The sequence below is a fragment of the Chelonia mydas genome, chromosome 14, assembly GCF_015237465.2.
Source record: "Chelonia mydas isolate rCheMyd1 chromosome 14, rCheMyd1.pri.v2, whole genome shotgun sequence".
Lineage (NCBI taxonomy): Eukaryota > Metazoa > Chordata > Testudines > Cheloniidae > Chelonia > Chelonia mydas.
Genome location: NC_051254.2, coordinates 31,627,373 through 31,653,918, shown reverse-complemented (window position 1 = coordinate 31,653,918; position 26,546 = coordinate 31,627,373). Strand labels below are relative to the sequence as shown.

Sequence of the window (26,546 nt, the reverse complement as noted above, 5' to 3'; positions counted from 1 at the left end):
CTGAAGAATTGGAATAATTACTGTTAAATACCCGAATGATTTCCCCAGAGATAAATATAAGTCACACATTCCTTTCCCAACACCCACTCATCCACTGCTTGTTGCAAACCCCAAATACACATAGGAAATGACTGGTCTCTAATTTCTCTCGAAGATTCCCAGTGAGGAACCCCCCCGCCCTGTAATTCTTGAGTTACCAGGGTGCTCTGAGGTCATTTTAACCCAACATCAGAAATTGACCCTTAGGGGCTGCGACTCTGCACTGACCGACTGAAGTGCCTGAGTGCTGGTCTCAGAGCTGCTGGTGGCTCACGGGGTGGGAAGTTCATTGCAGACAGTAACCATGATCCTGGTACACAAAACCTTGTTCCTTTCCTTCGAGCTGGTGTTCCTCTTTGCAGCAATGAGCTCTGGCCAACTAGTGCAGAGCTGTCCAGTCTCAACACTTGATCACTTGCTAATTCAGTCACCTGATTCAAACTCCCAGCAACCCGTTCCCTGCCCATTCTTCCTCTCCTAGTTCCCTGAACATTTGATCTCCCTGGTTTTCTCCCAAAGTCTGCAAGGGAAGGGCCTCTGGGGCACCCACCCCACATGAACGCCAGTAAGTGGGGGACGCGCAGCCTACATCCCAGAGGATGGTGCAGAGACAGGTCTCTGCCCTGAGAAAGGTGGCTTAGCTCAAGAAATTGGTTAGTGGAAAGGGATTTGAGTCCAGGGAGATGAGTGTCTAGGGGAGTTGGGTTCTTCTTTCCCTGACCACCACCTGGCTGGCAAGTGGCAGAGGGGCCTGGCAGCACAGCAATGAGGAAAAACTGATCGGGGCTTCTCCGCTACCTGTGGTTTGCTACAGGAGGCAGAGCCAGAGATTCACTGAGCAGCCTGGAGGCACCTGCAGCTGCCCCCTGATCCCAGCGATAGGCAGCTGGATACTCAAGGAATTGGGAAATGCAGCATTCACTCCACCCCAGGCAGGTAATTTACAGCGTCTGTCCATCAGGTGGAGTTTCTGGTGTCTAATAAGGTGTGGGCTCTGATTGAAGCTTTTCTCGCATTCGTCGCACTTGTACGGTCTCTCTCCCGTGTGGATCCGCTCATGTACAACCAGGTGCGAGCTCCGACCGAAGCCTTTCCCGCAGTCGGGGCATTTAAAGGGTCTCTCCCCTGTGTGGGTTCTCTGGTGTCTAATGAGGTGCGAGATGCAACTGAAGATTTTCCCGCAGTCTATGCATATTTTCTGCGTCTCTCCGGTCTGCTGAACTGTGGTTTTGTTGCTGTCTCTGGAACCACCCTCATGGGAAGTGGATTTACTTTGTCCCTTCCCTGAGTCCTTTTCCTTTTGCCTCTTTGATCCATTCTGACTCCCACCAATTTCTCTCTGTGCAGGAACATTTCCTCCGGATCCTCCCAATACCCTCCCACACAATTTCACTTGCGCAGGTCCTTCCTGCTGAGGATTCTCCTCCTCATTCTTACACAACATCTCGTCACCTGTTGGGATAAGGAGAGAATCCAGACCGGAGTCAGTCCCTGTGCCGGGGGAAAGCAAACTCAGAAACAAACCAAAATAGCTATTGGGGAAATTGAAATATTAGGGTCCAAATCCCCCTAAACCCTTCCTCCGATAAGGGAAGAGTGAACCGACTCCACTCTCATATCCCATGTGAACACTCCAGGGGAAGGAGCTACTGCCAGGTGTCAGTTAGAATGGGTGGGAATGACAGCGGACGACTTGCTGGCTAGCCTCCTGATCTGGTTCATAATGAGGCAAAACTGGAGGAGTTCAGAGGACCTAAGTGGGAATCCCAGCTGTTTCCTTCGCAGATGGACAGTTTACACATCAGTTGAACCAAATCCTCACCTGTGCAGGCACCTCTCCGGATCCCCCTTTCCTCCGAGCCCTGGAGATCTGGGACCCATGTCTCTTCCCCTTGTTCCAGCTGACAGATCAAGTCAGGTCTGGACATCAGAAATCCTGCTCCAGGGAAAATTAACCTTGTAAGAGGAGGGTGAATTACACATTTGGGTAACAAAGGTTCAAATGTAACGTTCTAGCGCAGTTAAAACAGTATAATTCCAGAGCCATCTTTTCAAAGCCGCAGGACACTGCTAAAGAATACAGTCAAATAGTCAGAGGTGGTTCCTTTTTAATACCCCACCAACCAGGAATCCCCTCTAGGGTCTCCCTCCGCTGCTACCCAGCCTTCCCCCATATCCATATGGGCTGGGGAAGCGTAATTAATAGACTTTTGGGCTCCTGCAAACCATGATTGGTTATTGCAATTATTCTGAGCCATGAGCAATTAGTGAGGGACCCGAACTGAACGGGTGCAGGGCTCTAACAGAGCATGCCCAGCCGCCAGCCCCACCTCTTGTAGCAAAGTGCCCCTCACAGCCTGCAATCATGGCTCTATGGCACGGCGAGGGTGATAGACTGGTCCCAAGACTATCTATTGCTGTGAACAAAGCCAGCGAGAGACTCCTCAAAAGAGGTTCCTAAAAGACAAGAGAGGGCAGCTCTGTGTCCCAGAGAGCAGAGACTCCACCCACGATCCCCTTCTCGCTGACAGCGAGGGCCCTGGGGAGAGTCAGAGGGAAGCTGGGACCAGTGTGCACAAGCGAGCAGGATTCAGTGCCTTAAGGGGTGGGAGGGGGCAGCGGTGTCACTGAATGCAGCAGTTCCGGGGTATGAAGAGGTCAGGCAAGAACGCTGGAGTAGGTAGGGAACCTGGTGAGTCAGAGGGAGTATTAAAATCCGGCAGAGTGCGGAGAAGGCCTGGGAGTTAGCGTGCACTGTAATTATAGCTGCTAAATCCTCGGTTAATGACTTGGATTGCTATAGTACCTAGAGACCTCAGCAAGGCCCAGGGCCCCTTTATGCTGGGCACTGCACAGACAAAGACAGTCCTGCCCTAGAGAATGTAAAGTCCAGGTAAAAAGGGAGCTGTGGGGCTGATCCCACTGAAATCTAAGGGACCGGGAAGAACTGTGAGCAGAAGTCAATTCAGGCGATGCAAAGTTCAAATTTCAACACGCCTAGGAGACAGGAATCCTTACCCAGTGAGGTCACGTTCTCATAGTTCTCCTGCATGACATCCCTGTAGAGGGCTCGCTGACCCAGGTCCAGCAGAGCCCATTCCCCTTCAGAGAAATACACAGCCACCTCCTCGAAGGTCACCGGCATCTGTATCAACAACAAGAGTCCCCCGCTCACAACCTGCTGCCCCAGCCAGAGTCCCACCAGCTCAGTCACAGGTAGAGCTGGAAAAATCCACCTCGGCCCCAGAGAGCAGAGCCCTTTCCCTGCCAAGCGAGAGGCACAGCTGCAGAATTAAAGCTCTTGTTTCAGAGGGAAGCGAAGCTCCCAGCCTGTCCGGCTGAGAGGAGGATTATGAAGGGGGGTCGGATGCTGCCGTGTTTCTGCCCAGGAGACAGCCGGCTTTGGCCCCTCTGCACTGCTCAGAGCTCCCTAGTAGCAGCAGAAAGCTAAAGAGAACTTTGTTCGTTGCAGAGTTGTTCTGCAGAGCCTGAGAAACTCACTAGTATCATTTGAATTTCTACCTGTGCCTGCTACTGGTCCAATAGATCAGATTTCTATCTGTGCCTGCTATTGCAACCCACTGGGCCAATACATTAGATACACCCCTCTGGCAGCTGGCCCTCAAAAATGCAATAGGCTACTGCCCTCACAAGCTAATGGAGTTACTTTAGCTCAAGCGGCAGAGATCTGCATGTGGTGTGGGAGTTTACCGGGTCCACCACACAGACACACACCGTAGCAAGAGACGGATATGAAAATGGAATTAAAACCTTGCTCAAGGAGCCACACAAGCCACCGTGGCATACATGGGAACATCCGGCACTGCCCTCACCAGTGCAACAGGGTTCCCGAAAACAGACAGGGCTTCAGAGAGCCAGGGCATCATGACGATGAATGCTCTTCCCAGCCAGTCTGGAAGATAAGAAATGATTTGGCCTGCGTCCCCAGATGCTGCTGTGCTGCTTTTCCCAGTCTGCTGACAGACAGCTCCAGAGTAATTGCTGCTGGCCAGTTCCAGGCTGCCCTTCAGAGCTGTCAGCATCTGAGAAACGCATCAGAAACGCTCTGCTGTTGCTGCTGCCCACTGTGAAACTCCGAGCAGGAGCTACACGAGAGTTATTCATGGGGGGGGGAGGGAGAAACGCCCCAGAACTGAAAGGGAAGGGATTGGATAGCAGAGTTCCCCATGCAGACTGCTTCAGACCTCATCGTGTGGCTACTAGATAAGAGACAGATCCTGGAAATGGAGCCCATGAGTACTGTCCATGGACAGCTTCCCAGGAGGAATTCCAGCAGCTGAACATGGGAAGAAGGGTTGGTTGTCCCCTTTCCTCTTTGTATCAACCTCTGGCTAGGAAGCTCAGGGCTGTGGCTAGCAGGAGTCCGATACGTTCTTCAGTGCCTGGACACGCAGCTTGATTCCTGGTCCACAGACGGGGGAATTCCCCCTGTTCTCTAGAGTCCCAGCAGGTTTGTCACACTCTATCCCCACCTCCCACTCCCTGCTCCTGTGTATGCCTTGCTCCCTCCCTGTCCAGCACAAACCCTGCAGCTGCTCCCTGAAAAATCCCCTACCTGAATACGCTGTGCTAAAGCCATTTCGCTTCTGGGACGACGTGGCTGGACTGGACGGATGTTATTCTGCAGCCTGCCAGGGAGAGAGGTGATTGGGGAGGCATCACAGGGGGTTTTAGTCCACTTCACACCTTGACTCCCCCCAGGTTTGTCTCCTGCACACAGAGGTTCTGACTCTGCAAAGCTGGGAAAGTCCATAGTCACTTTATTACAGCACAGACCCGGCCTCTCCTAGCAGGACTGAGACATCTTGTAAACCTCCCAGTATCCGAGTCTGTGAACCAAATGCTAGAAATGAGCCGAATCAAAGGAGATGCTTATTTTGGAGGATTCCTGAGGGCACCATGTTCCCTCAGCAGGCAGGGGGCGCAGGCAGAGGCAAGAACTGCTTTTTCCTCTCTCCTTGTCACCAGGAAAGTCAGTCTGCCCAGGGGTGCTGCAGTGAATGGAGCTGGGCAGGTTTGGGAGCCGGGAGTCTCCCTCCCCATTTATTGCTCTTGCTGCCCCTTCCCATCACTCCCCCCCACACACACACAGAGCTCAGATTTTACACCCAGCTGGAAACGTTGCCATTATGCCCATGGTTTTTGCTTCTCTTTCAAAACACCATGCCAAGGAAGGCGTGAATTCTGGCCTGTGAGTTCTTGCAACAATTTCTGTTTTTTTAGCCTTGCGAAACTGTCAGCGTGGACGAAGGCAAGGGACAGATGGGGAAGCAGCTTTTGAAGGATGAAAGGGAAATCTTACAGAAATTGCATCTTATGGTTTCCAAAAATATCCAATCTTGATTTAAAAATTAGTAATTTTTTCCACTGGTTAATAATCCTCAGTGTTAAACAATTGCACCTTATTTCTTGTCTGCATTTGGCTTCAACTTCCAGACAGAACTTGTTTATGCCTTTGTTCGCCAGAATGAAGAGCCCTCCTGTATCACATTTCTGTTGTCCACGTAGGTACCTATAGACTATGAGCAAGACACCCCTTAAACTTCCCTTTGCAAAGCAAAATCGACCCCAGAAGCTCACTCTGTCCCTGTACAGCTTGTTTTCCAGTCCTTTAATCATTGTCTGAACACAATAGTGTGCAGCAATGGTCATGCCACAGCCAAATACAGAGGTAACATAACTTCCCTATTCTTCCTGGATATTCCCGTTTGTGCATCCAAGGATCACATCAGCCCTTTTGGCCACAGCTTTGCCCTGGGAGCTCAGGTTCAGCTGATCATCCACCAGTTCCACAAGTCTTTTTTCAGAGTCCCTGCTTCCCACGAGACAGCGCACCATCCTGCAAGTGTGGCCTACATTAAGGCTTGATTCGAACGATTTATTTACACTAATAAAATGCTGTTGGGAAGGGTGATGCACTCACAGTATGGCCCGTTTTGGATGAAATCTGAAAGGCCTCTCTCTTCCCAGAAAAAGATTTTTTTTAAAAAAAAGATCACATATCATGAGAGCATCAAATAGAGACCTAGTTAATGAAACAGTGGTGTTGTAGCTGTGTCGGTCCCAGGATAGTAGAGAGACAAGGTGGGGGAGGGAATATCTTTTATTGGACCAACTTCTGTTGGGGAGAGAGATAAGCTTTCGGGGCGCACCCAGAGCTCTGCTCCAGGTCTGGGAAACTTACTCACAGCTAAATACAAGATGGAGCTAGGGTGACCAGACAGCAAGGGTGACAAATCAGGATGGGGGTTTGGGGTAATAGGCGTCTATATAAGACAAAGCCCCAAATATTGGGACTGTCCCTATAAAATCGGGAGCTCTGGTCACCCTAGATGGAGTAGGCTGTTTAGCATACGTAGTTCTGTGTATATCTGTATAGGTGTTAACAACTTACATGAAACAATCCCTTCCACCTTGTATTTAGCTGTGATGCTCCGAGTTCATTCCCAACCCTGAAGAAGAGCTTCTGGTGAGCCCGAAAGCTTCTCTCTCTCTCACCCCCGCCTTGGCTGCACAAATATTTCTCCAGGAGCCTCTTGTCCCACAGACATCTAGAGCCCGTGAGAGTCACTTTGCGCAGATGACAAATGCGGGGGGGGACGCAGCGAACCCATCCCTCTCTGCACTGGGATCCTGGGGAGATTTACCCACCCCTGCAGAGGGCAGTGGCCCCTCCTGGCTTGTCTAAGGGGCTAGATTATTAAAATACAGAACCCCCAAGGCTCCCCCTCTCCCTGGTATTTCTCTCACCCAGCAGCTTCCCAGGGCCTGCGAGATCTGAGCCTCCCTGGGCTGTTTGCGCAGAGTCACTTTCCTGCCCGGCCCCAGCCCTTTCCCCGGGTCTCTCCCCTCACCTGCAGGCTCCGGCTCCGGGGCTGGTGTCGGCAGAGCCCGGAGCTGCCCCAGGGGCTGGCTCCAGCCCCCGCAGAAAGTCCGCCCGGCTGGGCCCTGAGCGGCGTTAATGCAGGGCTCTCCCCGCACAGAGCCCTTTGCAGCAGTTGCTCAGCCCCGGCTCCCAGTCACAACAAGGGAAGGAAGCAGCAGCAACAACTGACCTAGGAAGTTCAGCAGAGACAGAAAGCAAGAAAATGAGTCCAGCTTCCCCTCTTTTAACCGTGGGCCCTCTGGTGGTAGCAACAAAACGAACCAGAGCCAGAGGTGTCAAGCCTCCAGCATTGCCCTGGAGTCTCCAGGACCTGAAGAGTCATCATTCAGTAAAGATTATGGCACGTAATTAAACCTCCTGGAATAGTCCAACCAAAAGGGCAGCCCTAAACAAGACAGAGACAGGCACAGAACTGGTCTACACACAGAAATCGCACTGACTTAACTCTCAGGGCTTGTCTAGAGGGGAAATTAAATCCAGTTAGCTACAGGTGTGAATTTAAAGCACATTAAACCCCTTTATGACTATGGTCATTCACAGAGAAGGATGCTATATTTACTTCCTGTGCAGACAAGTTCTACATTGATTTCCAAATAGGTTTAGGCCAGGGCTTGTCTCTATGGGGAAGCTTTGCATAGATTCATCCATTACATGGCCAGGAGGGACAATTGTGATTACCTGTTCCCACCTCCTCTATAACACAAGCCATAGAACTTCCTTGAATTAATTCCTGCTTGAACTAGTTCATATGGTTCCCCAAAATATCCAATCTTGATTTAAAAATTAGTAACTTTTTCCACTGGTTAATAATCCTTAGTGTTAAACAATTGCACCTTATTTCTTGTCTGCATTTGGCTTCAACTTCCAGACATTAGAACTTGCTTATGCCTTTGTTCGCCAGAATGAAGAGCCCTCCTGTATCACATTTCTGTTGTCCACATAGGTACCTATAGACTATAAGCAAGACACCCCTTAACCTTCCCTTTGCAAAGTAAAATCGACCCCAGGAGCTCACTCTGTTCCTGTAGTTTGTTTTCCAGTCCTTTAATCATTGTCTGAACACAATAGTGTGCAGCAGCGGTCATGCCACAGCCAAATATAGAGGTAACATAACCTCCCTATTCTTCCTGGATATTCCCATTTATGCATCCAAGGATCACATTAGCTCTTTTGCCCACAGCATTGCCCTGGGAGCTCAGGTTCAGCTGATTGTCCACCAGTCCCACAAGTCTTTTTTCAGAGTTCCTGCTTTCCACGAGACAGCGCCCCATCCTGCAAGTGTGGCCTACAGTTTTTGGTTCTAGATTCATAACTCTGCATTTGGCCATATTAAACCATAAATTGTTTGCTTGTGCCCAGTTCACCAAGTGACTCAGACTGCTCTCTGTCAGCAACCTGTCCTCTTCGTGATTCCCTCCCACCCTTTGCAATCTGCAAACTTTATGGGTGATACTTTTTGGTTTTCTCCCAGCTTGCTGATGAAAATGTGAAGTAGGTAGGGCCAAGAGCTGATCCCTGCAGGGTCCCCCTATACACACACCTGCTCAGTGATGGTTTCCCATTTACAATTCTGAAACCTGTCCGTTAGCCAGTTTTTAACTCATTTGTTTTGTGCCATATAGTTTTGTTTTAATCATTCCAGTTTCTCTTGCAAAGTAAGCCTGGGTGTGAATTTAATGGATGATTGCTATTTCACAAGCAATGGTCTCAAGTTGCAGTGGGGGAGGTCTAGGATGGATATTAAGAAACACTATTTCACTAGGAGGGTGGTGAAGCACTGGAATGGGTTACCTAGGGAGGTGGTGGAATCTCTGTCCTTAGAGGTTTTTAAGGCCCGGCTTGACAAAGCCCTGCCTGGGATGATTTATTTGGTGTTGGTCCTGCTTCGAACAGGGGGTTGGACTAGATGACCTCCTGAGGTATCTTCCAACCCTACTATTCTATGATTAACTCCCCCTGTGGTTAACAATGAAATTGTCAACACAGAGAGCTATTACAGAGTAACTATTCCCCACTGTTTCACCCATGAACAAGCCCTTAGTTTATATTAGTGCAACCCCCTTTGTAATCTGTAGCAATTTAGCTGTGTGTAAACTAAGCCAGAGAGAAATGTGATGCAGGGCTCCCAGCAGCCTTTCTTTGGCTAGGTTCTCATGTCCCTTTTATTGTCAGGATTCTCCAGACAACCCCCGTCCCATTGGACTCCCACCTCCAGGAAGCTCCTTATATCCATCCCCTCCCACCACAATCCCAGGACAGCTGGGTTCTCAAGGTTCCCATTAAGGAGCCATCAGCCTGGCTGGCAGGCAGGAAGGTCCTGCATGGGGAGGTTTTCTCATCATGCTTCTGGGAGTGCCCAAGACTAGTGTAGATCCAGAGCTGGAGAGGTGTGGGATGAGAGATGTGGCTGGGGGGGAAAGGGTAGAGCTCTTTCCCCTTGAGATTAAGTTAGAGGGACAGTGGACCAGCTGGGAATAGAACCTAGGAGTCCTGCCTCCCAGTCACCCCCTGGCGGCCTGAGAATGAAGTTATTTGTCTCCCATCCAGGCTGAGAAGTGGTTTCCTCAGCTAGGGCCTGACTGACTGAAATGTCACATACACCCTGCAAGGATCCTCAAGGATATGCCCCTTTGGCTCCCTGCAAAATCCCTGACCTGTCCCTTCACACACAGTAATTAGGCAGCTGCCTTTGCAGTTCCCAAGTGTAGACCATACACCACTGGAGTGGAACTGGCAGGAGGAACTCAAGGGCTGGGGGCCTGCAGTGAGTGCCTAGGGGTCTCCACCCCGCTTAGCCTTGCCGCAACACTGTCACAAGGGAACAAAGAGCAGTAGGATGTGAAAACTGGGGTACAAGCAGGACCAAGAACTGGAATTTGAGGTTAGGGGAAGGGAAGGCAGTGAGAAGAGGCTGCAGCAGTCAAGGCAGGAAGTGGCAAAGGTGTGGAGGAGTATTTTAGGCCCAGAAGTGTGTGTGTGGAGGGGGGGAGGGGTTGGGGTGGTCTGAGAGGTGGGGGAAGCATAGGCACGATGAAAGAAAAGCCAGCACGTGAGGGGAGAAGAGGAGCTGGGTATCACTGTAATGAGAGCAGCAGAGTATACAAGTGGAGAGGAGGAATGGGCGGGCGGGGTGGGGGGGGGAAATCAGACTGCAAACAGTTTCTAAATACACAAATTTTATTCACCCCAAGAGGCATGACGAAACGTGATCTCAGGATTGTTCTGGGAGAGGGAACAAAGGGTTCACCTGAAAGAGGCTCCGTACAGCAAAGAAACAATAACCTCGTTTACCACATCCCATCACCAGCATGTTCTCACAGCCACAGCTTCTCTGCAGCCTAGTCAGCAAAAGCTGTAGTCCTCCAAGAGGACAATGAGAAGTTCTGACTGGCAGTGACTGTGACCAACAGCCATTCTGAAAATAGATATTCAGAGGAATCAGAATAATTGCTCTTATTGAAATAACTTATATTTATTTCAGAGGAAATACCTAAGCCAAAGTCCTCCCCTTCCACCCTCTGCAGATTTCATTTGTTGCAAATCCAAAGTACACCCAGAGAAGGACTTTAAAGTTGATCTCCAATTTCTCTGGAAGATTCCCAGTTAGGTAGAGCCCCAGGTTATTCATAAGTTACCCTTTTAGTTCACTGTGCTCTGATGTGGTCTCAACTGAACATCAGAAACAGCAAACTGGTCAGGGCTGCAACTCTGAATTCGGAGAGAAGAGTCTATTTGACAGCTTCAGGGGTTGTCCGATCACTGCAGACTAACTGCAGTCCCTGTGCTGCCTGGCACAAAGTACCTTCCCTTGTTCTCTTCATGCCGCCCACAGTTCCTCTCTGCAATAAAGAGCTATAACCAACTAGCGTAGAGTGTTTTCCAGTCTCAGCCCCTTATCATTGGCTGATTCAAATCCCTCTGCCCACCTACTATCTTCCTTTTGCTCAAAAACATTGTTTCCTCTACACTTCATCCCTCTTATCACTTGGAAGTGATAGCGGAGGAGAATGACCTGGGTGTATTGGTTGATCACAGAATGACCATGACTCACCAATGTGACATGGAAAAGGCTAATGCAGTCCTAGGATGCCCCACGTGAGGTATTTCCAGTAGAGACAGGGAAGTGTTTGTACCCTTATACAAGACACTGGCGAGACTTCATCTGGAATTCTGTGTGCTATTCTGGTCTCCCATGTTTAAGAAAGATGAATTCAAACTGGACCAGGTGCAGACAAGGGCAGCTAGGATGATCTGAGGAATGGAAAACCTACCTTATGAGAAGAGATTCAGAGAGCATGGCTTGTTTAGCCTAACCCAATGAAGGCTGAGGGGAGATATGATTGCTTTGTATAAGTACATCAGAGGGCTAAACACCAGGGAGGGAGAGGAGTTATTTTAGTTAAGCACCAATGTGGACAGAAGAACAAATAGATATAAATTGGCCATCAACAAATTTAGGCTTGAAATTAGATGAAGGCTTCTAACCACCAGAGGAGTGAAGTTCTCAAACAGCCTTCCAAGTGGGGGCAAAAACCTTACTGGCTTCAAGACTGAGCTTGATAAGTTTATGGAGGGGATGGTATGATGAGCCTGCCTACAATGGTACATCACTGATCTGTGACTGCTAGCAGCAAACATCTCCAACCGGTTATAGGACACTAGATGGGGAGGATGGACTTATTTCAGAGAATTCTTCCCCAGGTGTCTGGCTGGTGGGTCTTGCCCACATGCTCAGGGTCAAACTGATTGCCCTATTTAGAGTCAGAAAGGAATTTCCCCCTGGGATCAGATTGGCAGAGACCCTGCGAGGGCTTTGCCTTCCTCTGCAGCGTGGGGCATGGGTCACTTGCAGATTTAAACTAATGTAAATGGTGGATTCTCTGTGACTTGAAGGATTGAAGAATGATTTGAGGACTGCAGTAACTCAGCCAGAGGTTAGGGGACTGTTAGAGGGGTGGTTCTGTGGCCTGCAATATTCAGGAGGTCAGACTAAGTGATCATGATGGTCCCTTCTGACCTTAAATCCCCAGCATTTGATCTCCCTGGTTTCCTCCCACAGTCTGCAAGGGAAGGGCCTCTGGGACACCCACCCCACCAGAAATAGCTCCAATAAGGGGGAGGGGGCAGCCTAAGACCCAGTAGAGGGTGTAGAGACAGGTCTCTGGTGTGAGAAAGGTGGCTTAGTTCAAGGAATTGGTTAGTGGAAAGGGATTTGAGTCCAGGGAGAGGAGTTGCTAGGGGAGCTGGGTTCTTCTTTCCTCTACCCGCACCTGGCTGGCAGTGCAGCAATGAGGAAAAACTGATCGGGGTTTCTCCACAGCCTGGGGTTTACTACTGGAGGCAGACCCAGAGATTCACTGAGCAGACCAGAGGCACCTGCAGCTGCCCCCTGACCCCAGAGAGAGGTAGCTGGATACTCAAGGAATTGGGAAATACGGTATTTGCTCTAGCCAACAGAGGGAATTTAGAGAGTTTCTTCTTCCTATGGCGTCTCTGATGTCCAACGAGGCGCGTGCTGCTATTGAAGCTTTTCTCGCATTCGTCGCACTTGAAGGGTCTCTGGCCCGTGTGGATCCTCTCATGTACAATCAGGTGCGAGCTCTGACCGAAGCTTTTCCCACAGACGGGGCATTCATAGGGTCTCTCCCCCGTGTGGGTTCTCTGGTGTCTAGTGAGGTGCGAGTTGCAGCTGAAGATTTTCCCGCAGTACTGGCATATTTTTGGTGTCTCTCCGGTCTGCTGGACCGTGATTTTGTGAACGTCTCTGGAACCACCCTCATGGGGAGTGGCTTTGCTCTGTCCCTTCCCTGCATGGTTTTCCTTCTTCCCCTTTGATCCAAGCTGACTCCCACCAGCTTCTCCCTGTGCAGGAGCATCCACTGTGGATCTTCCCAATAGCATTCCATGCAACTCCACTTGTTTATGAGCTTTCTGCAGGGGATTCTCCTCCTCATTCTCACTCACCATCCAGTCACCTGCTGGGACAGGGAGAGAATCCAGTCAGGAGTCATTTCCAATGCCAAGGAAAGGGTGAAACAAGCCTAAATAGCTGCTGGGAAATTGAAATATTATGGTGCAAATCACACTAAACCCATCCCCGATGAGATGGAAAAATGGGACCAATTCTGCATTCGCATCCCATCAGAACATTCAGCTGAAAGTGAGCAACTGCCAGGTGTCAGGATGGGTGGGAAGCCATAAGATATGTATCCTCATGGCAGACAACACCTGCTGGGCACAGCCTTGACCTGGGTGAGATAAGGGAAAACTGGGGAAGCTCCTGGCCTCTGTTGGAATCCCAGCTTTTTCTTGCCAGATGGATGCTTTATAAGTCAGTTTAAGCAAATCCTCACCTATGCGGGCACCTTTTAGGATCCTGCTTTCCTCAGAGTCCTGGAGATCTGGGACCCACGGCTCTTCCCCTTGTTCCAGCTGTGAGATCATGTCAGGTTTGGAAATCAGAAATCCTGCTCCAGGGAAGATAGGTGAATTATCATTGTGGGTAACAAAGATTCAAATGTACATTCTAGCCCATTCAAAACAGTAAAATCCTTCTGATGTCCTTCCAAGCCACTGGACACCCAGTGGACCCACCCACTGGACACCTCCTCCATTAGCAATCTCTGCTTTGAGCAAATACAGACAAATCTCAGGAAGAGGGGGTTCCTATTTAATAATCTACCAACCAGGACAGAATCCCTTCCAGAGTTTCCCTCCACTATAACCTGCCTGACTCCTTATGGGCTGTGGACAAACCATGGGCCTTGCAGGGTATTGCAAACTAATGGGGGGAGGTGGGGGAGAGAGTTCCAAAGGTGGAGGGTTCCAACAGAGAATACCCTGCCAGCAGCTCTCTCCTGTACCAAAGGGGCTCCAGTTTAGGCACCCCACTGCCTGCAGTCCTGGCTCTATATCCCAGGGAGAGCAGTCTCTCTTAGGGAGGCAGGTCCCTGGACATCTCTGCTCAGATCAAGTCTTCAAGCCAGACATGCATCAAAAGAGGTTCACAAAATGCCGAGAAGGCAGCTTTATGACTCAGAAAGAGGAGACTCCAGCCACAAGGGAAGGCAGCTTGTAGCCACTTCTGACTGACAGAGATAGGCTCAGAGATAGTGAGAAAGTCCTAGGGAAGTCAGGACCAAGGAGCATGAGCTTGTGGGGTTCAGCACAGTAAGGAAGAGAAGGGAGCGGAATGCAGCCGTTCAGGGGGATTAGATGTCAGAAAAAGCACATTCATGGAATTCAGATCTCCAGTGAGTGCAGGGGCAGTGGGAGGCAGTTCTGGAGAAAGCTGGGGCATTAGTCTGCTCCCCAATGACAGCCTCTAACTATTAAGGTCTTGCAGCAGCAAGACCGTAGTTAAGGTTGCATCAGAATTTTCTGTTTGACAGGGTCTGTACCTCAGTGTCGCATCTTTATTGTAAGCATGCCATAGGGAGTTTGAACAATTAATGTATGGAACCATCTCCACTGTGTATTTTGTATTTTCATGTTGGAGGTGGGGTGGGGTGAAGTGAATGACATTTGGGAAAGCTGGAACACCAGAAAAGCCCATTCCTCCCCCCAGTGCACATTTGCTGCCCAAGTCATTAGGGTCCTGGTTGTCATGAGAGCAGCTGTCATGGCAAACTGTGTTACCTCTGATGACCATGACTTCATTACAAAGAAGGGTCCCAGGAGGAGCTGTAATGAAAGCACACTGGCTCTGGATGAGTTCCTGCCATGACGCTTGGGGTAAGTTACACTGTTTCTTTCCAAAGGGTAATTGTTTGTTACTCTCCTCAACAAGAGAGTTACATGAAAGTAAGATACAAAAATTACAGCTTTTTTTCCCCCCATGTACATTGTTCACATCAATGGTTCTCAACCTCTGTGGCTCTCTATGAGTTACGTGGGCCACAACCACTGTATATATATATATATATATATACACACACACACACACACACATATACACACACACACACCTGTATAGCCCTGAGGATGGCACATGGTCTGCAGCTGTGTGCCGACTGGGCCGCAGGTTGAAAACCACTAGCTTACATGCTTCTTACCAACTGGGGACTATGGCTTTCTGAATAGTTACCTCTTAATTTCCTACTTTCTTACAGAGAGGGGTTCCTACTCAGTTTTCTGTTTTTGTTTTGAGGTAAGTCATTTAGAAGTTGCAGTAAAACAAAATACTGAGTATGGTTTAATTTAGTTACTTTCAATATATTGCTCCACATGGCACTGAGTGATGAAACATGGAGCTCCACAAAGGTAATGCCAATACCTTGAAGGCAATAAATGTGTACGTTCATTATTATTTAAATTGCACATAAGTAGGCTTGGCCGAATTTGATTTTATTTTTTTTTAAATAATTTCAGAGGATCATATCACTGCTTATTTTTAAGCATATATTTTTCAATTTTTATCAATTTAAATTTCCACAGTTGCCAGAAATTGTGTGGGCAACAGACAAATAATTACAGTAAATACAGAGATTCAAAAAGTTAAAGCTGTATACCTGCTAAAACAAACGGTCATGTGTCAAAATACGAGACTTTCAGGGTTTGCAAGCAGCCTTTTTCTTACTTTGCCTATCTCCTATTGATTTTTTTTTTTTTTGGTCAGTTTGTGTGCACAGGGAAAACAACATTTGCCAGCATTTACTGGTAAAAATCTCATCCTTTCAAGCCTACACTTTAAAAAAATAGAAAATCTTAAACTAAGTCTATGTATTTTTTTAATTTTCTTAACATTAGTGAAGGTTGCTCACATCAATAAATTAAAGCATAACAATTTAGGAAATACAAAAATTAAGGATTAAAAGAATCAAAAAAGTTGCGAAGTCAAGCACTCAAGTCAGGAAGTGCCAAGAATGAGCAATGCCCATGCAATCTTAATTTGCCCCCCCTGTGCATGTGCATTATGATAATATAGGATCACGTAACTAAAGACTAACTTATTTATTTACCGAGGCCCCCTGGTTCATTTGATGCACAGGCCAGTTCTGCTCTGGGAATGAATCTCAGGTTTTGTAGGGAAGGAGTGTTGTCTGCCTCATTTACTGCAGAAGCTAGAAGATTTGACGTGAATGAGGCAGGGGATGGCAGAAGAGAATGGATGGTTTTGTGATTAGGGTAGTCAAATGCACCTGAAGATGTGGAGTTCTATCCCTGCTTCTGCCACAAAGTTTGTGTGTTGCTGGGCAAGTCACTTTCAAATCTTTTCACTTTTGCATGTTAAAGGCTGTACCATAATGCACATGCACAAGGGGCCTGCATTAAGTGGCCCGAATGAACATTGCCCATGCATTTCCTAACATCAGAGCATTTGACTTTGCAACTTTTTGATCCCTAACTTTGTATTGCCTAATCATTTAGTTAACTGATGGAAACAACCTGAACTAACACTGTGCCAAGTTATTTGTGATGTTGTATTGTGGTAACATTCCGGAGCCCCAGGTCAGAGAGGAAGGCCCCTTTGCCACAAGCACTGTACAGGCTAACACCACTGCCCCTGCCCTATAAAATTTAAAGCCTAGGCGGAAAAGGAGAGTCCCTTAGGAGGGGCTGGCTGAAAGATCCAGAGGTTAAGTAAACCCATGCAGGAAAACTGGAGGAAAGCGAACAAGGCTATTCAAGGTCAGACAGGGCTGCAGGAAAGAGAGAATGAGTTCCCACAGCCTGTGATGGGGGAGGTGCTCCTGGCATGTGCAGCATGGGAGCAGGTGTTGGGACCCTACATGGAGCCATTGGCTGAACCCTGCTCACTCACTAGGGCTGGAGCAGCTTGTTAGCTCCCTCCTGGATATAAGGGAAATGGGAGTGGCCTCTGGGGAGAGAGAGCTGTGGGGCAGGGGGTCCTGGAGGGAAGCACTGGGAGTGGCCAGACTCTGGGGGAAAGCTCAGGCTAAGGTTTCTGTGTTAAAAATAAAGCCAAACCCAGGAAAGGTGGGATAGGTGAGCTCAGATGCTGGGCTCAGACTCTGCTGAGGTCAGTTTGAGACTCACCCTGTCCACGCTGCCAAAAGGATTAAAGGGACCTAGGAGGGATTTTGTGTCAAGTTACTGGGGGAAAGATGCCCTAGTGGGGGAGGAAATTGATACCACAAATGGCCGAGAGGCTGAACTGCTTTAAAGAAATTTGTCTCCAATCAGAGAAATTGAGATGGGGAGCATGAAGAACTGAGAAAGGAAGAACCTGGAGAAATCCTGTGGCAAGATGATGCAGTGGGAGAGGGAAAACAGTCTCAGCAGGGGCGGAAGCCCCATCCCTCCAGACATTTAGAACTTAGTCCTGGACGGTGAAATCGATACAACCTTGCCTTTCTCCAAGGTGGAGGGACAGGATGAGACCCAAGGAGGCTTTTCAATCCTCAATCCCCATTAACCCACAGAAGGGTGTGTAGGGGACACTCCCCCTCACATGGGTTCTGGGGCTGATCGCACTGACACCTAAGGAACTAGAGAAGATGCCTGAGCAGAAGCCAGCCTGGGTGCTTCAGAGAGACCCCCTCAACCCCCAGGCTTCTGACACCTGAGGGGACGGGAATCCTTACCCAGCAAGGTCACGTTCTCATAGTTCTCCTGCATGACATCCGCATAGAAGGCTCGCTGACTGGAGTCCAGCAGAGCCCATTCCTCCTCAGTGAAATACACAGCCACATCCTCGAAGGTCACCGGCATCTATATCAACAACAACAATCCCCTATTTAAAACCTGCTGTCTCAGCAACAACCCCAACTCAGTCACAGGCAGGGCTCCAGAGAGCAGGACACTTTCCCTGGCAAGCAAGGGGCATTTCTGCAGAATTAAAGCTCTCCATCATAAAGGACAAGAAGTTCCTGGCTTGTCTGGCTCTGAGGAGGATTTCAAATGGGGCCCGGATGCTGCCGCATTTCCTCCCAATAGACAGGCAGTTTTGGCCCCTCTGTGCTGCTCAGAGCTTCCCCGGTAGCAGCAGAACAAAACCTCATCCGTTTCAGTCGTTCTACAGAGCCTGGGAGCAGCTAAGAAACTCACCAGCGACCATGAATTTCTGTTTGCTCCTGCTATTCTGTTCAATACATGAGATATACCCTTCTAGTGGCTGGTCTGCAAGAAGGTAATAGTCTACTACTGCCACTACTTAGTGGCTGACCCATAAGAAGATAGCAGACTATTACTGCCCCAGCAAACGGCATTACTTCTTTAGCTCGAGTGGTAGAAGTCCGCGCTGTGGTTTACCAGACCCACACACATACTAGTGAAAGGTGGATCTGAAAGTAGCTTAAGAACATAAGAAGGGCCATACTGGGTCAGACCAAATGTCCATCTAGCCCAGTATCCTGTCTTCCAACAGTGGCCAATGCCAGGTGCCCCAGAGGGAATGAACAGAACAGGGCAATCATCCAGTGATCCATCCCTTGTCGCCCATTCCCAGCTTCTGGCAAACAGAGGCTAGGGACACTTGAAAGCATGGTTTTGCACCCCTGCCCATCCTGGCTAATAGCCGTTGATGGACCTATCCTCCATGAACTTATCTAGTTCTTTTTTGAACCCTGTTATAGTCTTGGCCTTCACAACATCCTCTGGCAAAGAGTTCCACAGACCGACTGTGTGTTGTGTGAAAAAAATACTTTCTTTTATTTGTTTTAAACCTGCTGCCTATTAATTTCATTTGGTGACCCCTAGTTTTTGTGTTATGAGGCGTAAATAACACTTCCTTATTTACTTTCTCCACACCAGTCATGATTTTATAGACTTCTATCATATCCCCCCTTAGTCATCTCTTTTCCAAGCTTAAAAGTCCCAGTCTTTTTAATCTCTCCTTATACTTGTTGCCCTTTTCTGAACCTTTTCCAACTCCAATTAATCTTTTTTGAGATGGGGCAACCACATCTGCACACAGTATTCAAGATGTGGGCCTACCATGGATTTATATAGAGGCAATATGATATTTTCTGACTTATTATCTACCCCTTTCTTAATGATTCCCAACATTCTGTTCGCTTTTTTTGACTGCCGCTGCAGATTGAGTGGATGTTTTCAGAGAACCATCCACAATGACTCCAAGATCTCTTTCTTGAGTGGTAAAAGCTAATTTAGACCCCATCATTTTATATGTATAGTTGGGATTATGTTTTCCAATGTGCATTACCTTGCATTTATCTATATATTTACTGTAATGAAAAATCTTGTTAAAGCCCATTCAAGCCCACACTGTGTGGAGCTGGAGCTTCCAATATTGCTCTCCCAGTGCAGCTGATCTTCTAGCACAGAGAAAGGTTTCAGAGAACCAGGAATTTTTCCCTGGGCAGCAGCACAAATTTTTGCAGCACTCCAAGAGCTTAAAAAAAATGAATGCTCTTCCCAACCAGTCCGGAGGATAAAAAATGATTCAGACTTCTCCCTAAGGCTGCCTTCCCCAGTCTGCCAAGAGGCAGCCATCTCTGCTGGTCAATTCCAGGCTGCTCTTCAGAGCTCTGTGGACATTTGTGAAACTGAGCAGAAGCTCTCTCTCTCTCCTGCTGCTGCCCACTGTGAAACTCAGCAGTAGCAGAGGCTTCAGGGGAGTTATTGAGGGCAGGGGCAACTGGAACCTCGTGGGGAGTAGGGTAACAGAGTTCCCCACACAGACTGCTTCAGACCTTATCACATGGCAACTAGATAGACACACAGATAGGAGATGGAGCCCCTAAGTACAGTCCATGGACAGCATCCCAGTAAGAATTCCAGCAACCTCAGTGGCTTAATGTGGGGAGGTGGGATCTCTTCCCTGGTCTCATTGGTGCTCCCCCTCATCAGCCTGCTGGCTAGTTACCTCAGGGCTGTGGCTAGCAGGAGTCAGATACATTTTTCAGTGCCAGGTCAAGTGACTTGTTTCCTGTTCCACAGATGGGCAGAATAGAAGTTCCCCCTCCGTTTTATGAAGTGCCAGCAGGTTTTTCACACCCTGTCCCCACCTCCTACTCCCTCCCTCTGTGTATTTCCTGCCCTGCCCTCCCCTCTCCAGGGCAAACCCTTCAGCAGCTCCCTGGAAATCCCCTACCTCAGTGAGCGGTGTTGCATTCTGCACCAGCTGTGCGGAAGCCATTTCCCTGCCCTGTCTCCCGGCAGAGGGGGACAATCTGCAGCGAAACGTGGATGTGATTCTGCAGCCTGTCAGGGTGAGAAAGGCGATGGGGCAGGTTCCAGAAGGGGTGTTAGTCCATTTCACACCCCGATTCCTCCCAGGCTCTTTCCCTGCAGACAGACACTCTGGACTCTGCAATGTTGGGAAAAGGGTCACTTCATTACAGGGCAGACCTGGCCCCTCCCACAGGACTAAACCCACCAGGACATTTGCAAACCCTCCCAGTTACAAAAAAAAAAAAAATCTCTGAAGCAAACTCTAGAAAAGAGCAGAATCAAAGGAGCCGCTTTGGGGGATCCCCCAACACTGTCCCCAGGGCAGGACATTCCCCCAGCAGCGCGAAGACCAGGCAGAGGCAGGAACTGGCTTTTCCTTTCTCTGCTGCTCAATGGAAGTTATGTTTCCTCCAAACCCAGAAATCCCTGCAGTTTCAAGACAGCGAGCAGATGTGAACCAAATCCTGAAGAGATTTTATAACAACATTTGAGGAGTTGTGATTAAAACAAAGGAGTGCTAGGTGGATGGAGGACCTAGAGGATTCTTAAAATTTCTATACCCCCTCACAGGATAGAAAGCCACCACCTTCCTACTTCACAGACAGTCCTGTGGGGGAAGCAACCCTCACAGAGGATGCTTACCCAGAGTTTTTGGGACTGCATGGGGTGAAAGCATCCATGGGAACCAAAGAGAAGTTGTGATAATTGGGCCTACAAATTTACCCTAATTGTGAGCTTACCTGTAAAAAAAATGAGTGAAATTTAATGAACCATGACAGTAACCAATAACAAATATTAATGGGAAAAGGTGCAAAGGGGAGACAGACAGATGGACTGCATTAGTCCAAACAAAACGGCCTCCTGATATTACTCAAGGACTGTGTTAAGATCATGCCTGGTAAACAAGAAAAGTGAGAGACCAGAAATAAATGAACCAAAACTGGTGTGTTGAAAACCAGGCCCACCCAGTGGATAAAATAGTGAGAGGATGAGCTAGTCTAGCCATCATTCCCTTTGGGGGTCCGTAAAAGAAAAGGCTTTGCTGGGGAGAAGTGCAAGCACAACAATGGCTGTGTGAAAGAAGAGGAAAGAGCAAGCTACACCATCGTGTCTCCTGGGATCCACCATTACATCCCTGGGCCATCACCACAAGTCTAAGAGATGTCCTGACCAGGCCAGGTCAAGAGGGAGACCCAGATGACACAGGTTCTGCCTAAATCCCAAACCTTTCCCCCTCCCCCAGCAAAAGATTTCTTTAAGCTAAGAAGATATGGGTGTATTGGAGAAACAAACACAAATATCCCCCCAAAACCTGAATGTTCAGGAGCCGCTCACTAGAGCCAAGTAGATTATAAAAACGCAAAGGTCCCCAATCCTTCCCACAGATCCATGTGGGTCTTTTCAGGGGGTGTCACGATATTCACGAGAAAGGGGGTCACGCGGAAACAGTCACACAAAGGCACTGAGTGGCTTAAGATCCGGCACATCTGATGGATCAAACACATTCCAGTCAGAATTTTAATAAGGGGGAGACTTTCCCCATCATCATGGAGTTCGAAGGGACCCCTCAGTAAAGAATAAATCCAGTACTCGTCCCTCTATTTCCCCCCTCCCTGTGCAGAGATGATGCAATCAGATTTCACACACTTTTCCACCCCTATTTTTTACCCCTTTCCTTCCTGACAATTCTACCCCCAATAGAGAAAAAAGTCAGAGACATTTGGGGCCCTGTTCATACCCCCCCCCGCCTCCATTATTATCCCTGGAGTGGGGCCACAGCTGAAGGCAGCAGCTCAATTGCTGTTAACTCAGCTCCCAGCCCTCCAGGCAGTAACAAGGGGGCAGATTCCCAGGGGCTCCAAGATCTGAGCTCCCTGAGCCGTTGGTGCAGAGTCACTTTCCTGCCCGGCCCCAGCCCTTTCCCCGGGTCTCTCCCCTCACCTGCAGGCTCCGGCTCAGGGGCTGGTGGCGGCCGAGCCCGGAGCTGCTTCCAGCCCCCGCAGAAAGTCCCCAGCCGGGCTGGGCTTGTATAGAGCGCGCTGGGGAGCAGCAGCGGCTCAGCCCGGGCTCCCACCGGCTTACAATGGAGGCTGAGCAGCAGCGTCTGACCCAGGAAGTTCACCAGCCAGCAAACAAGACAGGGATGTTTCCCTGCCTGCACCCATATGTAGCAATAAGCAGAGCCCTCTTGCGGTAGCAACCAGTGAAATGAATAAACTAGAGATAACAAGGAGTCCGGTGGCACCGTAAAGACTTTATTTGGGCATAAGCTTTCGTGGGTAAAAACCCCACTTCTTCAGATGTTTTTACCCCCGAAAGGTTATGCCCAAATAAATCTGTGAGTCTTTAAGGTGCCACCAGACTCCTTGTTGTTTTTGTGGTTACAGACTAACACGGCTACCCCTGATGCTAGAGATAGCCCCTCCCAGGGCTGGTCCACCCCCAGAAATTGCACTGGTTTTAATTGAGGGGTCATCTGCATGGGAAATCAGGCCAGATTAACTAAAGGTGTGAAGGTAAAGCACATTAAACCCCTGTGTGAATGCTAATTCCCTCCTTCACTTCCCATGCAGCCCTCTCCTTAATCTGTTTTCAGATCAATTTATTTTATATCAGTGAATCCCGTTCGGTGGACACTCCTACATTGGGCTGGTGACAAATGGGATTTGGGCTTCCTGGGGCCACGTCCAGTGGTGAGCTGGAGCCGGTTTGCACCGGTTCGCTAGAACCGGTTGTTAAATTTAGAAGCCCTTTTAGAGCCAGTTGTTCCGCGAGGGACAACCGGTTCTAAAAGGGCTTCTAAATTTAACGGCTCAAAGTGCGGCCTTAGGTGCTGACTCCACGGGTGCTCCAGCCCTGGAGCACCCAAGGGGAAAATTTGGTGGGTGCAGAGCACCCACCAGCAGCTCCCCGCCCCACCCCTGGCCCCAGCTCACCTCCGCTCCACCTCCGCCTCCTCCCCTGAACGCGCCGCCCCGCCCTGCTTCTCCACCCCCCTGAGAAGCAAGTGACGGCTTCACGCTCAGGACCAGGGAGGCGGAGGGGAGCTGGGACCAGGGAGGGGGGGGCGTGAGGAGGAACCGCTCCCTGCCCCAGCTCACCTCCGCCACCCTCGGTCTGAGCTGGAAGCCGCTTCCTGCTTCTCAGCCCTCCAGGCTTCCCGCCGAACAGCTGATTCGCGGGAAGCCGGGGGCGTGGAGAAGCAGAGCAGGGGAGGAGGCGGAGGCAGAGCGGAGGTGAGCTGGGGCCGGGAGCTGCCGGTGGGTGCTCTGCACCCACCAAATTTTCCCCTTGGGTGCTCCAGCCTAGGAGCCAGAGGGACCTGCCAGATGCTTCCTGGGAGCTGCCCTAGGTAAGCACCGCTGGGGCTCCCCACCTTGCCCCCCAGCAGGTGCCTCTGGCTCTTAGGGGTGGGGTGGGCACCCCTACGGTGGCCCACGAGACCCTCCTGCCCGGTTCTGGGGGCAGACAGGGGAGGGGGTGGATGGGGCAGGGGTCCTGGGGGGGGGGCGTCAAGGAACATGGGGGGGTTGGATGGGGCAGGAGTCCCTGGGGGTGGGGGTGGGCAATGACCCCATCGTGGGGTGATGAGGGAACCCATTGTTAAGATTTTGGCTGATCATCACTAGCCACGTCCCCATCGGTCCCACGTCCCTTTTCTTTACAGGATTCCTCAGCCAACCCTTGGTCCCCCCCCCAGAATCCCTGCCTCCCCTGCAGTCTCCTTGTAGCCATCCCCTCCTAGGGCAAGATGCGGGAGGCCAATGTTAGTACTGCCAGGCTCTCCTGTCTCTTTAAGGCCCCCACTCAGACAGGAACCCAGCTGGCAGGAAGAACCTCCAAGGGCAGATACTTTCATCATATTTGTGGAAGTGTCCAAGACTTATGCCAGTGTAAATGCAGAGCTAGAGGGGCTTGAAGTTTGCAGGGGGAGCAGCCTGGGTTGATCTGGGGTGAAAGGCATGTCTGGCTGAGGGGAGACTACTGGGGGAAGAACTTCTCCCACTTGAGACATAGAAATAATGTATCGGTTTTTCTGGTCTTTTCTCCCTCTCTCCTTTTTTACAAGTTTTAAACCAAAAATACACAGAAACAATCATCCCCTTAGGAAGGGGTATGATGTGAAATGTTTAGAGACTAAAACTGTCCCAGAGTGACCCAGGTTACAGAGGGGCCAGTGGCACAGTTGGAAAGAGAACCCAGGAGTTCTTATTCCCAGCCCTGCCCCAACCCACTAGAGCCCACTGCCCCTCCCAGAGCTGGGCATAGATCCCAGGAGTCCTGATTCCCAGCCCTGCCCCCCACTGCTCTAAGCCACTAGACCTAACTGCCCTCCCAGAGCGGGCATAGAACTCAGGAGTCCTGACTCCACTGCTCTAACCCACTAGACCCCCCTGCCCTCCCAGAGCTGGGCATAGAACCCAGGAGTCCTGATTCCCAGCCCTGCCCCCCACTGCTCTAAGCCACTAGACCTAACTGCCCTCCCAGAGCGGGCATAGAACTCAGGAGTCCTGACTCCACTGCTCTAACCCACTAGACCCCCCTGCCCTCCCAGAGCTGGGCATAGAACCCAGGAGTCCTGACTCCCAGCCACCCCCTCCCTTCTAATCACTATCCAGTCCTGCTCCACCCCTCACTGCCTGGGAACAGAGAGCCTGAGTCACCAGATGTTACAGACTCCCTGCCAGGGGCCCAGGGACAAGATCCAATTCTGGGTGAGGAGATGCTCCCCTCTCTGTCTCACTGTAACTCCCTTCCCCGCCTCCTCCTCAGCTCAGGGGACCCTTTGTGTTTGACAGAGGAGCCAGCAGGATGTGCTCATCTGCCCCAGGGGCCTGGTGTATTTCAGTGGCTGGGGCTGTGGGCACAGTCGCCTCTGCTTGATTTGCCCCCAGCTCCCTCCCCCATCTCCCCTTATGGCCAGGGAAACTCTGGATGGGGACGAGACCCTGGCTCCCACGCCCCAGCTTTGTGGGGACAGTCAGTCAGTGGAGGGTAGTTGTTTGGGAGCTTGTCTTTTGGAGATGCTAAAAGAAGACCTGGAGACAGGCTGGATCCCAATTTCCTGCATGCTAATGGTCAATGATGGTGGTTACAGGGACAAACCATCCCGATGTGTAGAAAGAATAGTAAATATGACAGGCGACCAGCTTGGCTTAACAGTGAAATCCTTGCTGATCTTAAACACAAAAAAGAGGCTTACAAGAAGTGGAAGATTGGACAAATGACCAGGGATGAGTACATAAATATTGCTCGGGCATGTAGGAATGAAATCAGGAAGGCTAAATCACACCTGGAGTTGCAGCTAGCGAGGGATGTTAAGAGTAACAAGAAGGGTTTCTTCAGGTATGTTGGCAACAAGAAGAAAGCCAAGGAAACTGTGGGCCCCTTAATGAATGAAGGAGGCAACCTAGTGACAGAGGATGTGGAAAAAGCTAATGTACTCAATGCTTTTTTTGCCTCTGTCTTCACGAACAAGGTCAGCTCCCAGACTACTGCACTGGGCAGCACAGCATGGGGAGGAGGTGGCCAGCCCTCTGTGAAGAAAGAAGGGGCTCGGGACTATTTAGAAAAACTGGACGTGCACAAGTCCATGGGGCCGGATGCGCTGCATCCGAGGGTGCTAAAGGAGCTGGCGGCTGTGATTGCAGAGCCATTGGCCATTATCTTTGAAAAGTCATGGCGATCGGGAGAAGTCCCGGAAGACTGGAAAAAGGCTAATGTAGTGCCCATCTTTAAAAAAGGGAAGAAGGAGGATCCTGGGAACTACAGGCCGGTCAGCCTCACCTCAGTCCCCGGAAAAATCATGGAGTATGTCCTCAAGGAATCAATTCTGAAGCACGTAGACGAGAGGAAAGTGATCAGGAACAGTCAGCATGGATTCACCAAGGGAAAGTCATGCCTGACTAATCTAATTGCCTTCTATGATGAGATAACTGGTTCTGTAGATGAAGGGAAAGCAGTGGACGTGTTATTCCTTGACTTTAGCAAAGCTTTTGACATGGTCTCCCACAGTATTCTTGTCAGCAAGTTAAAGAAGTATGAGCTGGATGGATGCACTACAAGGTGGGTAGAAAGTTGGCTAGATTGTCAGGCTCAACGGGTAGTGATCAATGGCTCCATGTCTAGTTGGCAGCCGGTATCTAGCGGAGTGCCCCAAGGGTCGGTTCTGGGGCCGGTTTTGTTCAATATCTTCATTAATGATCTGGAGGATGGTGTGGATTGCACCGTCAGCAAGTTTGCGGATGACACTAAACTGGGAGGAGTGGTAGATACGCTGGAGGGTAGGGATAGGATACAGAGGGACCTAGACAAATTGGAGGATTGGGCCAAAAGAAATCTGATGAGGTTCAACAAGGACAAGTGCAGAGTCCTGCACTTAGGACGGAAGAATCCAATGCACCGCTACAGACTAGGGACCGAATGGCTAGGCAGCAGTTCTGCAGAGAAGGACCTAGGGGTTACAGTGGACGAGAAGCTGGATATGAGTCAACAGTGTGCC

At 49.8% G+C, this 26,546-nt stretch overlaps 5 protein-coding genes across 11 annotated transcripts in view; 1 reads left to right on the top strand and 4 right to left on the bottom strand.

The window, feature by feature from the left end:
• Positions 1-6,993, bottom strand: part of LOC102945825 (zinc finger protein 436) — a 1,196,575-nt gene extending 1,189,582 nt beyond the window's left edge. For both annotated transcript variants that reach the window (XM_043528698.1, XM_043528696.1), the window contains exon 1: positions 6,915-6,993. The gene's annotated coding sequence lies outside the window, so the exon portion shown is untranslated. The remainder of the gene's footprint in view (positions 1-6,914) is intronic.
• LOC114020077 (zinc finger protein 239) overlaps positions 1-26,546 on the bottom strand; it is a 479,276-nt gene that overhangs the window by 262,663 nt on the left and 190,067 nt on the right. For 3 of the 5 annotated variants that reach the window (XM_043528855.1, XM_043528862.1, XM_043528863.1), the window contains exon 1: positions 6,915-7,009. The exons of the other annotated variants lie outside the window; for them this stretch is intronic. The gene's annotated coding sequence lies outside the window, so the exon portion shown is untranslated. Of the gene's footprint in view, positions 1-6,914; positions 7,010-26,546 lie in introns of those variants that run through there. 5 annotated transcript variants of the gene reach the window in all.
• The window catches only part of LOC122462963 (zinc finger protein 501-like), a 293,402-nt gene that overhangs the window by 76,798 nt on the left and 190,058 nt on the right, over positions 1-26,546 (bottom strand). Inside the window, exon 1 of one of the 2 annotated variants that reach the window (XM_043528760.1) lies at positions 6,915-7,026. The exons of the other annotated variant lie outside the window; for it this stretch is intronic. The gene's annotated coding sequence lies outside the window, so the exon portion shown is untranslated. Of the gene's footprint in view, positions 1-6,914; positions 7,027-26,546 lie in introns of those variants that run through there. 2 annotated transcript variants of the gene reach the window in all.
• LOC114018211 (zinc finger protein 501) overlaps positions 1-26,546 on the top strand; it is a 225,968-nt gene that overhangs the window by 44,251 nt on the left and 155,171 nt on the right. The window lies entirely within an intron of this gene.
• LOC114020079 lies at positions 848-21,957 on the bottom strand. Its single transcript, XM_043528508.1, has 12 exons — positions 20,687-21,957; positions 19,965-20,180; positions 17,494-17,620; positions 13,300-13,413; positions 12,279-12,924; positions 9,748-9,754; positions 5,462-5,745; positions 4,616-4,799; positions 3,873-4,082; positions 3,058-3,184; positions 1,862-1,975; positions 848-1,494 (listed from the first exon to the last, which is right to left on the bottom strand). Exons 1-12 carry the CDS (start codon positions 20,705-20,707, stop codon positions 848-850), a joined length of 2,697 nt encoding a protein of 898 aa, XP_043384443.1. The 5' UTR covers positions 20,708-21,957.